General features: G+C 39.9%; 1 protein-coding gene across 2 annotated transcripts in view; it reads right to left on the bottom strand.

The window, feature by feature from the left end:
- Positions 1–14,955, bottom strand: part of dtx1 (deltex 1, E3 ubiquitin ligase) — a 43,998-nt gene extending 29,043 nt beyond the window's left edge. For both annotated transcript variants that reach the window (XM_020590484.1, XM_020590485.1), the window contains exons 1-2: positions 14,484–14,955; positions 13,445–14,059 (exon numbers count right to left, since the gene is read on the bottom strand). In XM_020590484.1, the coding sequence (XP_020446140.1) occupies positions 13,445–13,703 (259 nt within the window). In that variant the 5' untranslated portion in view covers positions 13,704–14,059; positions 14,484–14,955. The remainder of the gene's footprint in view (positions 1–13,444; positions 14,060–14,483) is intronic.
- Between the last annotated feature and the right edge of the window lie 3,685 nt (positions 14,956–18,640).

The raw sequence follows: 18,640 nt of genomic DNA, 5'->3' as shown, positions 1-18,640 counted from the left end.
CATTTACTGGGGCCAAAAAAAGAAAAAAAATCTTGAAAAAATAAAGTTATAGCCCTGTCCCCCTGCCAGTGGCAGCACTGCAGTGAAGCAGCAGGCTCTGAAACAGCCTTCTGACTGTGGATGCCGTGGCCGCCCTCAGCTGAGGAGCATCAGCTCTGCCAAGGATGCTTTCTGATCACTTTGTGTACAACTATCAATTCATGCACAGATGATACTGTATATCTGTCTGAGTGTGAGCACCTAAAGAGGTAAAGTACACGCTGACAAGGTGCATGCATACTGTGTGTTTCAGCACACTATTGCTTCCACTTCACACCACTTCAGCACCATCACATATCTCGTAGCAGGAAGCTCGTTAGCATGTCAGTGCCATGCCGTCAAGCCACTGGCACAAGGGAGTAGGAGGCACAGCTCCAGGCGTGGTTACTACACACGCACACGGGTACACATGACGCAGGCCGGCACTACCAAGGAGTAGTGTCATGCTTACAGTAAAACAGGTATCTTGTTATTGGAGGCACTTTCACACGTGGACAACAAATTCCTGCCATGTTAACTTTTCAGGACAGCAGATCTGGCTTACAGGCTGCCAAATTGAAAACAGAGGCATGTTATTTGGCTGATTGAGCTTTTGACAACAATTCAACATTTCTTCCAACTAATTTTTCCGGGATTTTTGCCTGCGTATCCCCTGTGCAGTAGAAATGCTTATTATTTTATCACAACATTTTTTCCATCCCTGACACCTGCCAACTGATGACTTTGTATGCCTGGGTGCTATGGAGCTTCGTTACTTTGACGTCAGTCCAATTTGAGCACACTAAAGCCACATGACATTGTAATTTAAAAACAAAGTTTAAAAAATCTGCAATGCGAAATGTTGAAACACAAATGTGTACTGCATCAATATGCTGTACTAAAAATACAAAAACTAATATTAACTATTACATGTGTTCAAAAAGTATTTAAGCATAACTATTATACTAAAATAAAAAATAATTAAAATGTAACCCTAAAACTCATTACAGTGTAGAAAATGGAGCGGTACCAAATTAATAAAGTCGTATTATACATTACAGTAATCAGAATTCATACCATTCAAGCAATACATGGACCTTAATACCACATTAACCACTGTTTTCATTTTGACATTTTCAATTCATATTTCAGTGTAGATCTAAAAGGTCATTTTACAGGGCAAGAGTGCAGCATTTTGAATAATCAGATCAAGTCTAACTCGCACTAAATACAAAGTACCACTCTGAGGCTGAGGACAGTGTCAATGTGTGACCAGAACACAGAAAGTCAGAAAGTCTTTCTGCACCATGAAAGACAGCCCAGTCTGTTGTAATGCACCAAACTGGTGCAGTGATGATCACTGTATGGAGCGATGTCATTGCATGGCTTAAAAGTTCAATACTGAGTTCAATACTGTATAGCCAAAAAAGTGTTTTTAAAATCCTGCATGTAAAAACAGACAACAGAAAACATTTCACAGAATTTTTATATTTTGTTTTGCTTCAGTTAGGCAGTGTTGTTTTGTTTGGTTTGTATTAGTTTGCTATAATACCATGATTACATACCTTATCAGGATATGTTTCTATCAATTATTTTGAATAAACTGCAATTAAAAGCTTACAAAATAAGTAATTGCATTCATTTTTTGTCTCATGTACCACACCAAACAGTAGACTCACAGTACAGTGCTTTGATAATTGCGATTCTTTTATGTGGGATTATCACAAATATTTGCCATGCACTATATGCAATATATTGCACATCACTACTGGAATGTGTTATCAGTTATGATATTAAATACAGCAATGATTCCAAACATATCACTTTGCCCTGTAGCTGACCTCCCATCAGACAGAACCACATCGCTCTTCCCTCTTCTCAGCAGAAGAGAGTAACACACACACACAGTTTCCTCAACACACACACACACACACACAGTTTCCTCAGGCCATGGTGCAGTATTTATCTGTGAACACATCATTTCGTGTCAGCTGTCACACTGCTACTACAATCTGTACATCAGTGAAACCATTTTGTATGCTCAGCAGAAAGCTGATCGATGGATGCACCACATTAGAGGGGACTCTGACGTGTAGCTCAGCGGTTCTCCATCAAATGACCTCTGCCACACTGTACATGCAACACATCCTACAAGGCTTATGCAGGACCCGCACAGTCATTGACCAGAGTCTGAACTTAGCCATCAACGGCAGCATGAGGTCAAGTTTTAGAAAGAGGAAGTTTAACACATGGTCACCACTTACTGTATTGTGTGGTCACTGTTTCAGATGTCAACGCCTTTCGGACTCACTTCCAAATCCACACAACCACCTCCAGATGATATGAATACTATACACGTATCATACATAAAATATGCCAAGAGGATTTTAAAGAGTTTTCTTAAAAATGGCCATTTTTGGTTGCAATATTAATTTCTAAAAAATGGCATCATAACAACAGGACTGTCCTTGAGAGGCACCAGGAGAGAAAAACCTGCTCAGAATATTACATTCAATAAATAAAGGGAGTCTGACTCACTGAGGTGAACAGCATGCAGTAAATGAGTTCACTGAGACAGGCTTTTATAACCCCCTTCATGACTGTCAGATGCACTTAGGTCTTATCAGAGGAAATGTCTGGCTACATTAAAGTAAATTGTCATTGTGCCAGACTACAGTGCTCAGCTTTGATCAACAGTAAAATGAACATGGTGTGATAGAGGTCAGAAGCCATCTGACCATTGTGTGGATTAATGTTATTTCCACTGCACAAAGATTTACCAAACATGGCCTCAAGTTTATTCTACTGTACTTTTCCCAAGGCGTTTTTATTATTAGACCCAGACCTTTTCCCTGCTGAATCAGAAGTGTAATCACATCTCCCCTGTGTTCATACATTCACATTCATTGTAGCCCTAATAGTGTACTATACTCATCTAAATGGCTCAGTTATTTTTACTGTGGTGTTTACATGTTTTTACACAAGCTTGACTTTTAAGCTTTATAAGATGAACAGAGGATACTGAGAGAACCAGCTTGTCCTTGGCGGGGCTAAATGTCAGTGGCTGGAATAAAATCAGGGTCGTATCCTTGTTGCAAAATCACTGTTGGGTCGCTAAAAGCTTTTATTGAGCATAAAGCCAGAGCACAGATCTGATGAGCTTCATCAACGTCTACAAAGGTGTAAAAGTGGTACACTGACTTTGGGGGTCAAAGCCTGGTCAGTGGTTTAATTGCAGTGAAAGATGAGGAACTGGAAGCTGTTGAAATGATGTTGCTGTGGGTAACAGTGCATTGTACACAAAACCATAACATTTTGGCACTCTGATATGATACAGTAATGAAAGGTTGTTTACAGAGTCACATCAGCTCAAGCAGACGACTTCATGCCCTCCAGGCTATCATAACTGCAAGGAGCTTCCATAATTTATAAGGTGACAAGGATGAATAAATCATTTGCGAATTTGTGAGAAGACAAATTCTCTAAAACAGATGAGGGTCAATTTTCAAATTCATTTAATGTTGCACTCATAGGGTGTGAGAGGGGTGGGTGGTATTATGGAGCTTAAAGTGGTTGTCATTACCCCCATAGCTGCTGCTTTTCTATCCAGCTCACACCACTGTAGCTCAGCCGGAGTCAGTGTATTTAGCCATATTTTGGTAAAATGATGACAGCAGAGAAGTAGATTATGCAGAATCAGCATATTATTACTTCACTTAGATGTTTCAGCTTCAATGCGGCGAAGGATGTATGTGCAGAGTCTGATACCAGAACGCTGCGTTCTCATCCATGTGCTAAAAAGGTAAGGACTCTCTGTGCTCACCTTAAATTTGCTCAACGCATCTACATACGAGCTAGATTTTGTGACACCACAACTAGTTTGGAAAACGTGTCTAGTAGTTAAACATTTGCATATTCGTAAACTCTGGACTTTTCAGTAAGCAAGGAGTAGATACCTTTTTTAGAATTTTGAACTTTATGTAAAAACCATACCAGACACAATATTAGTTTAAAATGTGTCTGGAGGGGATCTTTTTAAAACATTTTTTGCAAAATCCCTCTTTATTTATCACTTAGATATGGCATATTTTCAGGACCTCCTATTCTCACACAAAGAGCAAGTCTCACACAAAAGCACTCACTTTGAAGCAAGATGTTCAATTTCCCACCTTTTGAAAAGCTGACAGTTTTAGACCGTCTAGTCTTCAACTGATCCGACTGTCCACCTGCACTGCCTGTCACATGGCAGCAGCTGAGGTATAAAACAAAGCAGAGACACAAGAAAACTGGCGGCTGATGAGACACAGACTGATGAAGACATGCACTGTCCATAATGCCTTTTTAAGCCAACTTCTTAACCTAGTTAGCTTTAGTGAGGGGTACCACACGCTTCAGTTGGAAGCCAGCTAGGAGCATAAGCGATCGCCATTTAACTCTCATAAAAATTCACCTCGAGGCACCAGTGACATACATCCTCAGAGTTTCCAAGCTCTCATTAATAACGAAATGTCTGAAAAAGTGATGCAGTGCAAGCTCAACAGTGTAGGATGGGGTTCTGTGCCAGGTGCACCTGGCAAATATGATTCACCTCACAGCGACTGCATGATGTCCCTCACACTGACCAGTGAACAGGGTTTGGACTCTCACCAGAAGCCATGATTTAGAGGCACTTAGAGATGACACAGACAAAGGAGGAGATGGGTAGATGTTGAGAGAGAGAGACTCACATTGAAATTCTGCTGAGTGCTCAGACTGCAGACAATCAAAATAAGCGGTGGGATTTGTGTGGCTGAAAATGTAAAATGCAAGGGAATGTGAACGTGTTAAGGTTCAGGTGTGCTCATTCCATGTCTTGTTGCAGCAGTTCCTACTCTCCTTTTCATCGGCCCAGCCCCAACCCCTCCAACGCCCCAGTGTTTTAACAGTAAATTTGTTTTAGTTTACATTGTGGTTATTTGTTTCAAACTTCAGTTTATCATACTGCTTTCATCAAGCAGATAACACACAGAAATCCTCAGGCACGGTAGTATGCACCAATTGCAATTTTTCCAATTTTCAGTTTCTGATTTTTTTTAAGTCTAAACTGTAGATTCTGATTTTGGCCGATTCCGATTTTCTTTCTGCCTAAGGACTGTAATTGCCAGGAAACACTGATATTTTTGTAGGTCTCATTTAATGAAAATTTGTAATAAAAATAAAAACACTGTATTAAAGTTTTACATTTCCATCTTTCTCTGATTTTTCTTTTTTTTTTTTTTTTACAAACCTCCAACTTAGTATGAAGTGCAATTTTTGTACTTATCCAAACTTTTTTTTTGGCAACAGGTAATAAAAACAGAAGAATATGTTACTACTGAGCATGCAGTTCTTTTTGAAGTATGTGTAGTTTGATACACTGTACATATACATGCGTTTCATGTGTAGCCAGTAACTCCCTCGTTGCATACTAGGGCTCCAGGCTAACATTTCATAATGGTTGCACTTTCACCACCAAGTCTTCTCTTTTCACACTATTTAAAACCACTGAACCAACATTCTTCCACTTCTGCTTTTTGTTCCCCCAATCCCCCTCCCCTTTAATTCTAATCTTTCTCTCTCTATTCTTCTATCTCTGCTTGGGCTCCGCCATTGCCCGAAATCGCAGCAGACATCTTTAGCCTTCCCCACAACTGTCAAGTGCAAAATCAATCAGGTATACACAAGCATTCAACATTCTTATAACTTCGTTCTTACTTAGTGAGGGCAGGTCCCTGCTAGTGAATTTTCACTGTAAAATCAAATGTAGTCCAATATCATGTAAGGATATGTAACAATACTTGCGTGTCCACACAGACTGTTTGAATAAAGGCCTCAGAGTGGAGAAATAGATCCTGCCTGTGTGTTCAGACCTTACAGATCTTTTTTGTCCATTACTGTAGCTTACACTGGAACAGTGACAACTGTCTTACCACTAAGGTGCTTTTGTGAAAGCTACCCCAGTTTCAGCTTTAGCGATTCCTCGTGTCTCAACTGTGCTAAAGTAAGAGTGCATTTCTTTTGTAACATGAGTGAAAATGCTGAGACCAAAACAAAAACTCCCACACTGTCTTTCTGCATTCACTGAGGCTGATCAGAGGAGCTCTGAGCTCTGCTCACTGCAACCGCTGGCAGCCGGAGTTACGTCAGTGTAGCTCTGGTCTCAGTCACAAGATGTTTTCAGTAAATGTTAGACCACGCACTCCTGCAGATCAAATACACTCTATTTGTTATAGCAGGAACACCCTGTCCCCTTGCAACAAAACAGCTCAATACCATCTGGTTTGTATACTCACTGTAAGAGCCAGTGTTATAGAGCTATGTAAAGCCATCTTTTTCAAAACAATACATGGATAGACAATCATTTTATTTATACCACTTTAGAATACCTTTTTTGACTTGACTAACAGTGACACTGATGATGCGTCATTCCTGTTCTTGCAGCAGCTGGCTTTTTGGCTGGGCAGATGGAAGAGTGCAATCTAAGTGACCTCCCAGACCGACCTGATAAGCAAGCAACACAGAGAGCAGCTTTAAAGGTGCTTCCCTGATGAGGAGTAAGATATCTACATTTGAAGTGACTCTCTGGATTAGAAGTTAAAAGAAGATGTGGAGAGAGGCTTTTGCTACAAACACCAGAGGCTATCAGAAGCTGCACAGGCTGCTCATCGCTGAAGTAAGGACAGAGCAGACCAAAGTACTAAGGTTGCTTGTAGAGGGAACAACAGCCTGGCTGCTGCTTTTAGCGATGAAACCAAGTATTTAAAACGTATAGGGTGTTGTCATTATTTGATTAGGTAATGGACAGAAAATGAATTCCCAAACAACTTGATAATCCAGTAATTTATCAAGACAAATATTTGCTCTTTTTAAAAGTATATTTTAAAAACATTACATTGCTGTTGCTTGCTTTCTAGCTCAACATATTGTAGTCATTGTTTAAGTAATAGTAGTAAAATGTGCTTCACAACTGTTAAAATGTGCTCAACATATATATTGTGTTAGTAAAGAATCTTGTTTCTTGTGTTGGTGGCTGGTCAGAGCTTATATATGATATCGGCCTTTTGTGTGACAGGTTTCGGCTTGTGACATTCTATAAACAAAATATTTAGCCACATAACTGACAAACATATTGCCAGATTCATTCATAATTAAAATCAAAACACACCTTTAGGCTCTGTATGGGAAAATTCACAGCAGTGAGACAGAAGCTGTATGTGTGTGAGAATGACAAAGCAGGGGAATGTTCGAGAGTTATTATCACTCCCTCCACTCTGACTGTCACTTTCCATCAGGAAAACACTCCACCTCTCCCACTGTTCCTCTTCTCTCTTCACCTCTTTAAACCCTCACCCTCACCACCCCCCACGATCCCTTTCCTGTCGACATCCAAGTGGAATTCAGCCAGCTTGTTGGGGCACTGCCTTGGCCAAGCACTATTTTGATTCCGCTAAAGACCACCACTGACTAATTATGCTAATTACAAAAAGCTTTGAGAGAACAATAAATTGGTTAATTTTTCATGTCTGCTTAGTCCACATCACTGAAGATATGGTTGGGATGTGACTTGCTGAGTATCTCCAGATCTTCATATGTTCCTTCTTTGAAACAACAATTGCTGTCATCAAAACAACAGTCCTATAGTGTCTAAGCCATATAAGAAACAACATAAAGGCTACGCTGCTATAACTGCAGTGTATCAGCCAACATTACAGTGGTGCTGGTCTCCACTTGTAGACATTCAATTATAAAAGCAGCAGCTTGCAGATATCATTTGCTTAATTTTCCTGATGTCTTTACAGCAGCATATGGTCCCTCATCTTTGGAAGGATTCAATAAGAATCAATAAGGTCTCATGCCTAAGAACAAAACCCCAAAGACACTTGGTGACTTTAGGTCAGTGGTATTTACCTCTCTTGTCTTTTGAAAAACTGGTGAAGAATGCACTTTTACACATGATGTGACGTGGATGCTTTTAAACATGGTTCTTGAGGGGGCCAGGTCCCTTGTCCATTTACTATTTATTGACTTCTCCTCTGCTTTTAACTGAACCTAGCCCCAGGTTTTAGCAGATAGATTGAAGAGCATTCATAACATTGATGCTGGCTTAATTTGCTGGCTGATGGACATTTTAACAGAGAGGTCACAACAGGTGAGGGTGAATCGTGTTTTATCAGATGTTCTCTACTGGATCCCGCCAGGACTGTGTCCTCTCCCCTTTGTTATTTGTTTTATATACAAATGAATGCCAAAGCCATCATGGCAGACGCCACATCATCAAATTTGAGGATGATACTGTTATTGTGTCCCTTCTTAGCAGTGATGACTTTGAGCATCGTCCTGTTGTGAGTGATTTTATTGATTGTTGCAAATCAACCTTTTTAAACATTATTGTGGCAAAAACAAAAGATTGACTGTAGTACAAATCCCACTGCCATCTCTCTCATTGTTATGGAAAATCAGGCAGTTGAACTGGTGCAGCAGTACAAATATCTTGGTACTCTGATCGACAACAAACTGTGCTTTGAGCCGTGTGTAAAAAAAGCACATTTGTGTATACCTTTTTATCATAAGCTTTGCCGTTTTGATGTCAATGCCACTTTTATAAAGATGTTTTATTCTTGTTTTATTGAATTAGTTCTTATCTTTTCCTTTATATGTTGGTACAGGTTACTTTCTGTCAAACAGAAAAATCGTTTACAGGGTATTGTGAAGGTGTACAGCAAAATTGTTGGTACATCCTTAAATTATCTTTATGACCTGTATAAGGTCAGGTCTCTGATGGAAGCCCAATCAAACTTGGCTGATCCAAGCCATCCCTTGTTGGGTGAATTTATGTTGCTACCATCAGGGTGCAGATTCAAACTGGCACCACGCAGGACAAACACGTTCAGAAGATCATTTGTTCCTGTTGCTATCAGTCTTCTTAATGACACTGATAGTCTGTGTCTGGTATTGTTGTTGTATTTGTTTGTCTATTTATACTGCTGACTGTGAACCAAACGGCCCTCCGGGGATAATAAAGATACCTTGAACCTTAAAACAGCAGCACTTGAATGTGTTTGACTGCATCTTGTTTCTATTTCTATGTGTTTTTGTTCTGTATGTACAGTTTAGAGTCTTTGAGCTCCGCTCTTTGCTTAATCTGCCTTCTTCTGATGCAGGTGGAATTTCACAGTCAGTGCTGATGCATACAGCACGTAACCTTTAGCACGTACATACCGGGAATTCTTTTAACAGCTTCCTTCCACAGACCACCAAAACAGTTCCCACACGCACTTACTATATACTGAACCACATGAAAAAAAACCCTAGAGCAATCTGCAGAATTACATCAGCTCAGCAGGGTTTACAAGCAAGTATCCAGACCACAACCACATACTGTTGTTTGTCATCTTAACACAAAACAGATATGAAAACATGACCATCTCTTCTTTGTCTTCTGGTACTTACTCCTAGAGGGCATTTAGCTGAGGGAAACAGGCCAGAGGAGACAAGGTTCTCACGCATGTGGAACCAAAGCAAACAAAGTCCTGCTCCGGCAACACAGCAGCCTGCAGTTGCTGATAGTGGTTATCTCTGCAGTCACACATGAGCCATCTCACGACAATGAGCACCAAGCAATTAATGGCCTTCACTGCTCCAGAAACACAAACAAAACAGACTCAGACAATGATTGCAGACCACATGCTGTCGCTTTGATTTTAAAATTGATCACAAATTTTGTTTTTAGTAGGGAAATGTAAACTATAATGATACTGCAATTTTTTTTTTACATTTCTTAAATGTTGGTGAAACTGTTTTTGAACATATTTGTAGAAAGAATCATCTATGCTCTAAAACTTAGTAGCAATTGAGTGACATCTGGCAACGCTAAGTCAACTTTTGTGGTGCACTATTGAGTGGAACATGTTATATTCCCGTATAGCAAACTCTGTCTGCGTTTAACATTTCAAACCTGCAATAAGTGAGTTTTTGGACACTTACAAACACGACCCCTGGCATTTTAGGTTGATATGGTGAACTTGTAAGCGTGCATTTGTCTTTTTATACATGCAACAGATATGGAGGAACATCAGCAGTCATTCAGAGATGCGTTTGTGTCCACCTATTTACTTTAGTCATAGCTCATTTTTACACTTCAGCCGCTAAGTGCTCCACTAGATGCAGTTGCTAATTTTTTTGTCTGTTGGTGTTGGGCAAGTAGTGTACAGACAGTTTTTCAAGCTTTTATTTTCTTTTTAAATTGAAAACACCTATTTGACTTTTTACAACATTCAACATTTGGAGGATCTATCATTACCAGGCAAAAGGAAGGTAGCAAGCAAAGCAGAATTGAAGAATGCAGAATCTTACCAAGCTTGCAAACATTAGCAAGGATTGCCACTAGACTTTACATGTGTCAGTTTGTGGCTGAAGATGTTACTGACCAGGTTTAATGACTTGCACTGTCAAATTGAAAATACTTTCTAATTTCATCAATTCACAATATATTTATGTTATGTATGTATGTGTTGTCTCTTGGCTTTTTTACATCAACAACTACTTGTTATAAACTAATTATTTCATGTACTTTTATGACTATAGCACTAAAACAATAACAAAGAAATTATGTCATTTAAAACAGTGCTGATGTTACAGCTATGATTAGACAATTGCCTGTGTAGTCTATTGTCACTATCCTTTATTAATGCAAACTAAGTGGTCTCTGTTTTTTTGCTATCTCTTCATCACAGGAGTAAACATACAAGAAGTAAATGCTTAAAAGCCAGGTAATAAAAGCAATAGCTGCAGTGTGTAATCCATCAGTCTGGCCACAAGCATCTGTGTGTGAGAAAAATGGCAGATAAGTTTGTGTGTTTTGCTATGGGAGCGGGTGTAGTGAAAGGGGATCAGTCTACAGCAGTGTTTAGAGGTTCAAATGCTTCTCTGGGGAGGAGACTGGATCGATTCCCTCTTCACTTGAAGCCAGTGCTCTCCCTGCCACCAGCCAGATTTTCATCCACACTATATATATGCATCTGGGTCTTCACTCATACTGTAGGGGATATACAAGCACAGAGTTCAGGATTTCACCACAGATTGGGGCTCTTCACCAGTAGTTGCATTAAGGTGAACCCAATTCCCTGTGTTTTGCAATGGTATCTAAATACAGATGCATTTAGGCTGCTCTCCACAAAGAGAGCCCTGCCCATGGTGCATGCATTGTCGTCATGATGCTCTGATTAGAGGGAGCCATGGAGATAAACTGTAGCCACTGTCTCATTAGTTGGAGTAACTCTCCACGGTTCCCACCCACAGGCGCTCCTCCCAAACCCACAGGAGAGCAGGGCACCTCTACACCGCCTTCAGGAGCAGGACACATACCACAGCTGTCACAGCTGGCAGAGTGCACCATCACGCATGTGTCACCACAAAATCACCCACATGTACAGACACAAGGACATACATATAGACCCACACAAGGGACACCAACCACACTTAACTCTCTTTCCAGCTCTTGCCAAAAAAGGGCCTCAGAGGACAGGATCACTGGCTCCATGACAAAATGGGGTTTCCCCACAGGGATACTTCATAAGCCTGCAACAAAGCAAGTGGCTGTGGGCGACTTGCTGAGCTACAAATATAGCAAACATCTGATGTGAAACAGATGCATCATAATTCACATTAAAACAAAGCTCACTGAGGGCCTTTGTGCAAGCAGTGGTACAACGCCTTCACAACAGCCTGGAAGCTAGGCCTCATGGGAGCTCAAATCAATAGCTGTGGCCTGGCAGAGTCTTACCCATGATCGGGATAGGAACAGAATGTACACAGGATGAGGAAAGAGGAGGCAGCGGTAGTTCCAGCTGCTCTCTGTCAGGCCCCACTGTGACAGGTTTATCCCAGCCGAGGGAGAAGGTAACACACCAAATTGCACAATAAGGAGCGATAAACGTCAGACCTAGCCCCAGTGTCCAGGTAATGGCTGACAAATGGCTCAGTGGCTCATCTCACAGCCTGATATTCCAATTAACATATAGTGAAGTGTTTTTTTTTTCTAAATGGGTCAGCACAATGTGTAATAAAGCCTTTTTACTTTGTGTAGAATTTTAATACAATAACAACTGCATCATAAGTGGCACTAGAAGAGATAATGACAGCTAACTGATTGGTTATTTAGTTAATTTTTCTCTCTGCTCATTGCTGAATTTTTTTATAAATGCATGCTTTCTTTTTTCTTTCTTATGATTTTAATATTAAGATGTCTTTTTAAATGGTGCAAGTGCACAGCTGTAGTCAACACATAGTACAGTATCTATAGCCTGAGCTACTTTGCAATGCCCAACTATAGATATAAAAACACACTGAGTGTAACAAGAAAGCGCAAACACTCCTCCACATGTGTACAGCAGCTTATTACACATGTGGATATTTCTTAATGATCTAAACAACATGTTATGTCACTTTGACAGTCATTTCACATATTTAGGCAGTTATTATAGTGACAGTTAGTCCAAGGACCTTTGTGAGTTTGTACTATATACTGTTTACTGAAGAACACAGCCAATGAAAGGTGACATAACGCACAGTGAGGTCACCTGTATATCTCATGTGAATTTCCCAGTACCTCTTGTGATGCTCTGATGTTATGTAACACCTTCAAATGAGAGACTCTCTGATTTAAGGTGAGAGTTTCAGACTTCGTGCTTCACCTCATCATTGTTTATTCTGGTAAGTATGACTTGCTGTCCAAGGCTGGATCTAACTAGGGCAGCAGGAAGGTGAATCTACATACAAAGATAAACACAGAGTGTACCAAGCCTTGGTTGATTGCAGCGGAAACATCCAGTGTCTGTCTACAGAGAGAATAACCAAAAGCTGTGTTGGGTTGGATTGAATGCACGACAGCCATTCTTACAAGTGACTGACAGCACAATAAGCTGAGAAGAGTGATGAGAGCTGCACTGAGCTACTGTCCTCATTTGCCTGATGGATGTATGGCCTCTCCAACATGGTGACCTTTGGCAAGGTCATAATATTCCAGCAACAGCATAAAAACATGCTTGAATGAATAAATTATCGCTACACTTGTCATCTTGGTGCTTTGTGTCCTGTTTGTTGCAATACATCTCAGCTCAACCTGTGGCTCACCTTTATGAGTCCCAGAGCAGATGGGACATTCAGCACTTTGATTTATTCCCTTGAAAGTTACATAAGATTTGTGCAGCAACTGCATAAAAGCTGGCTCTGTTTTAATAAGCCCCCATGTGATAATGATATAATCTGTAGTGAGGACACCAATGCATAATTTATTTATTATTTACATAAACATAATGTATTTATGTGTACTGTTATGTTTACTACGTTATAGTATCTACATTATAGCTTTCCCTGACACACTCTGTCATACAGCTGGCATGTCTCTTACCTGTGTCTTGTCGAAACTGGTGCATGGACTGCAGGTCGATGACGTAAGGTGAGAGCTGGGCATCCACCTGACCCAGAACAACAGTACCCCGGGCGTCCCCTTTCATTACGTTCTCAATATGGTGGCAAACAGCTGCACTGTAGGGCCTCCAGCGTCCGTGTTCGTTCAACCACTCCCAGACCACCACCCTGGCCAGGTTCTGAGGAGGGTACCCCATCCCATTGACGGGCACCAGCAGCCCTGATCCTGGACGGGCCATCTCCTTTGTGGTGTCTGCACTTCAGTTACTGACTATGTCCCGAGCTAGAACACCACCATGAGCATGTCAGTCAACTGACACACTGGAACATTTTCATCAGCGCCAGACAGAAAAGGCTCGAATCAGCTATTTGTGTGGTAGTCTCAAATTATCTCATGCTGCTTTCAAGCACACATCTTGTTTGCAGTCATCATCTACAGGTAGCCCACTTTCTAACTGGCACTTTGATCAGCCAAAAAGCAACCTCTGTCCTCTTGTGTCTTGTCTTATGTGAAGTGGCAGATGTTGATGACAATGACGGCGAGATTTGCAGCTGTAGCAGTCTCAGTCCGCTGCAGGTAAACTGGAGACGCACTCTAAAGAACAAGGAGCAGAAACACTAGTAAACAAACGCTGTTATTAAACCCATGAGCTATTTCTCAATAATCTGGTAGTGTTTCAGCGAAGATGGTACAAACCAGTTCTGTGCTATAGTCCCTTTAGTGGCCTATTAGATTACTTTAAATTGTAGTGCAAAAAAACTGTGTATAGCCTATCAGCATGTGAGCTGTTTTAGCAGAAAATAATTGTGACTTTCATCAAATGTGCGTATCAGGGACAGAGCAGTGTGCCTGGTCAGTCAAATGCTATTATAACCCTAGCATTTCCACATAGAAAGCTGGTCAGGTGCAGTGAACGCAAAACAAGGGACAAGGTCTGTGTTGCTTCTGTGATTCCTCAATATGGCTTATAGCGAATGCATGCCTAACACACTTGAACCGATTCTGGCGATATACAGACCTGTAGGCTGCAGCTGTAGTGCCACACATCTGTTAGATAGAGGCTGCATTTCACAGGCTCCGGCCAAAAATCATAATGCAAAAGAAAAAAAAACTGAAATGAAAATCTCGATCTGTATTTTCACATCTGTGATATGTTCGTCTCCCCTTCTCCTTCAAACCCACGTCCTGCAGCTCCTGTAATCCAGTGTTATTGCAGAAATCCAAACCGCGGTTTTATTGGTAGCCTACAGACTACACCAGCTTGTTGGTGCGCTGTATTAAAGTGAATGCATGTCCCAGCTGCACGGTTTTCATTCTGAGGTGCATAACTGAGCCATTCCACTGTAGACACGCATTTCTCTGTGTAACACCAAAAATCACGCATACACACAGTAAACACGCAATGCTTGGTTCCCGCGAATATGCATAAATGTCCAGACGCACCTGTGTAGATATCCGCTGAAAATCATCCAACGTGTCAATTTTATAAACAGTATTACTCAACTTCCAGTATTTGGTTTCAAAATAAAGTCCCTGTTAACACGTGATTGCGCCGAGAGCAAGAATTGCAACCTTATGATATCAGGTCAACGTACACACTATCAAAGCATGCATTCTGACACCACACAGTGGAAATATTTTATTATTTCCACAGAACAGATTTTAGCACCATAAAAAACATTCAGAGACACAGAAACTGTATAAGTAGCACACAAAATGATACAAACAGGAAATAGCCGTGATTTTCAGTGGAATTGTACAAGAACGTGTTAGCAGATATGTATATGTTGTTTGTGTAAAAATATTATTGTCTCAACTCAAATAGTTTTAAAATCATGTCTTAAAAACCAAAATGTGTTAACATTGAAAGTTATTTAGTTTACCTGTGACCCCAGCAACAAACACAGTGTCAAGTGAAATGATTTGTTTGGGAAGGAACAAGTCAGCTCATGCACCTACTGTAAAGTAAAAGTCATGTGCCTGGGCCTTGACAACAGCTAAGAGCTTGACTGGGCCATCACAATTAACTGGAGAGAGAGAGAGAGAGATCGGTCTTTTATTATATGGTACAGGTATTGTATCATTGCACCTGTGCACAATTTTATTTCTAGGTCAAGACATGTTTCTGAATTGTCTGAATTACATGGTAATTCCAATTTAATTGCATAACTGCATTTTTACCAAAACAGAACATGAACAGACACATTGTCAACCAATTCACAACATTTTTCACTCCTATGTATGTATTGTATGGAAATGATGCCATATTCAAACTTAGCTGTGGTACATGACTCCAGTCTATGAGAATGTTGGAATTAAGAAATACTGCTACTTTCTATTGACAGCTTGTAGAAACATTTCCTGAATAGTATTTTTTCATTCTATTAATAATGATGCTGTAGTTAAACCTGCCAACCTCTGTCACAGAATAAATTTACTGACCAGAGAATTTTAATGGGAGCATGATGTGCTTTAATGTTGATGTATGTGCATTTTCATTGATTTGAGATATTTGGGGAAGTAAAAGATAAAAACATATCATAACTGTAAAGCATAAAGGCTTTTGGATTAATGAGACATGTTCACTAACTTCATACAGTACCTCACTCTGCACATGACAGACAGACAGACAGGCAGATAGATAGATAGATAGATAGATAGATAGATAGATAGATAGATAGATAGATAGATAGATAGATAGATAGAAAAAAACTCAAATAATGAATAGGAGACATCATGATGGGAAATGCATCCAATTCAACCCAACCACTTATGTGGAAAACGGCACCATCATGTGGCCTGCGGTTGTTAATAAAACTACAGAAAAGTCATCAACATAACCATCACAAAAGTCTGAGCAACAGCCCTAGATAGAGCCATTTGAGCCTTGCGCTGTAGGCCTATTTGAGCCTAAAATGTATTTTCCCCGTAGCCTATTATCTTTGACTATTCAGATATATTGTCTTCTAATGTTAAATAGTACTGAGTGGGGGCACGTTAATTTGCTGCTGAAAAGGGGGTGAGGGGAGAATAGAAGGGAGGGATATTGACCTCAATTTTTTTTTTCTTGCTGCGCCAAAAGTTAACAACAGGGGTCAGGAGGCACGGGGGGGGGGGGGGGATAGAACGGAGGAATAGAACGAGGGAATAGAACGAGGCAATACTGAAGTAACGTTTTATTTTTATGCTGCGCCACAAGTTAGCAACAGGGTTGGGTTTGCATGTTTCTTTCACTCGACGATTTCACGGAACCGGAGACACATATTAACATCATTTTGCCATCTGTACATCCACTGACGATCCTCTGAACATTACCAGTTGCTTTCAACAGGACAGGTGCGATTTTTAATTATGCTAAGTATTTAGCTGTGTGCTGGGCTCGCGACTGTGATCGCTAAAAGTGAGCAAGCCTTAATACATATAGTTTTATTACAAGAAAATAACTGATGATGATTAAAAAAAAGCAATGATTCTGCCATTGGAGTGACACAACTTGTGTTAAAACTAGCAAACCTAGCCCCCTTGTTAACAGCAGAATGGGTTCAACGGTCGGAACGTTGGTTGAACCCGAGTCACCTAGCTAGCGCTGATATTGCTAGCTAGCTAGTTTTACTTAGTTTTTAATATTTCACATTGTGCTCATATTGCTTGGATTTTTTTTGTGTTTTCATCTTGTCTGAAGTTTGTTTTCTCTTAACAGGTGGGGAAAAATGGAAGTGGACACAGTAGATGGCGGAATGTACAAGAGGACCTGAAGGCAGCCCATTCAGATAATGAGATAAGTGGCTTTATTGAATCATCTTTATTTTGTGCATTTTCTTGTAACATAAAGTTTGTCTGGTAACTGTTGATGTAGCGTATGCTTACCTTAATCTTTGATATGTTACATTGTGATTATAATGTTTAAATGTTCTTGTTTTCATCTTTTCTGGTGTTTGTACTGTATGTTTATCATTAATATTTAACATTGTGCTTGTATTGTTTGGGTGTCACCCAGAATGGAGGTGGACACAGTAGATGGCGGAATGTACGAGAGGACCTGAAAGCAGCCCATTCAGATAATGAGATAAGTGGCTTTATTGAATCATCTTTATTTTGTGCATTTTCTTGTAACATAAAGTTTGTCTGGTAACTGTTGATGTAGCGTATGCTTACCTTAATCTTTGATATGTTACATTGTGATTATAATGTTTAAATGTTCTTGATTTCATCTTTTCTGGTGTTTGTACTGTATGTTTATCATTAATATTTAACATTGTGCTTGTATTGTTTGGGTGTCATCCAGAATGGAGGTTGACACAGTAGATGGCGGAATGTACGAGAGGACCTGAAGGCAGCCCATTCAGATAATGAGATAAGTGGCTTTATTGAATTATCTTTATTTTGTATATTTTCTTGTAACATAAAGTTTGTCTGGTAACTGTTGATGTAGCGTATGCTTACCTTAATCTTTGATATGTTACATTGTGATTATAATGTTTAAATGTTCTTGATTTCATCTTTTCTGGTGTTTGTACTGTATGTTTATCTTTAATATTTAACATTGTGCTTGTATTGTTTGGGTGTCACCCAGAATGGAGGTGGACACAGTAGATGGCGGAATGTACGAGAGGACCTGAAAGCAGCCCATTCAGATAATGAGATAAGTGGCTTTATTGAATCATCTTTATTTTGTGCATTTTCTTGTAACATAAAGTTTGTCTGGTAACTGTTGATGTAGCGTATGCTTACCTTAATCTTTGATATGTTACATTGTGATTATAATGTTTAAATGTTCTTGATTTCATCTTTTCTGGTGTTTGTACTGTATGTTTATCATTAATATTTAACATTGTGCTTGTATTGTTTGGGTGTCACCCAGAATGGAGGTGGACACAGTAGATGGCGGAATGTACGAGAGGACCTGAAAGCAGCCCATTCAGATAATGAGATAAGTGGCTTTATTGAATCATCTTTATTTTGTGCATTTTCTTGTAACATAAAGTTTGTCTGGTAACTGTTGATGTAGCGTATGCTTACCTTAATCTTTGATATGTTACATTGTGATTATAATGTTTAAATGTTCTTGATTTCATCTTTTCTGGTGTTTGTACTGTATGTTTATCATTAATATTTAACATTGTGCTTGTATTGTTTGGGTGTCATCCAGAATGGAGGTTGACACAGTAGATGGCG

This window comes from Monopterus albus, unplaced genomic scaffold (assembly GCF_001952655.1).
Source record: "Monopterus albus unplaced genomic scaffold, M_albus_1.0 scaffold12.1, whole genome shotgun sequence".
Lineage (NCBI taxonomy): Eukaryota > Metazoa > Chordata > Actinopteri > Synbranchiformes > Synbranchidae > Monopterus > Monopterus albus.
Note: the sequence above shows the minus strand (reverse complement) of the source record. Positions and strands in the feature narration are given on the sequence as shown.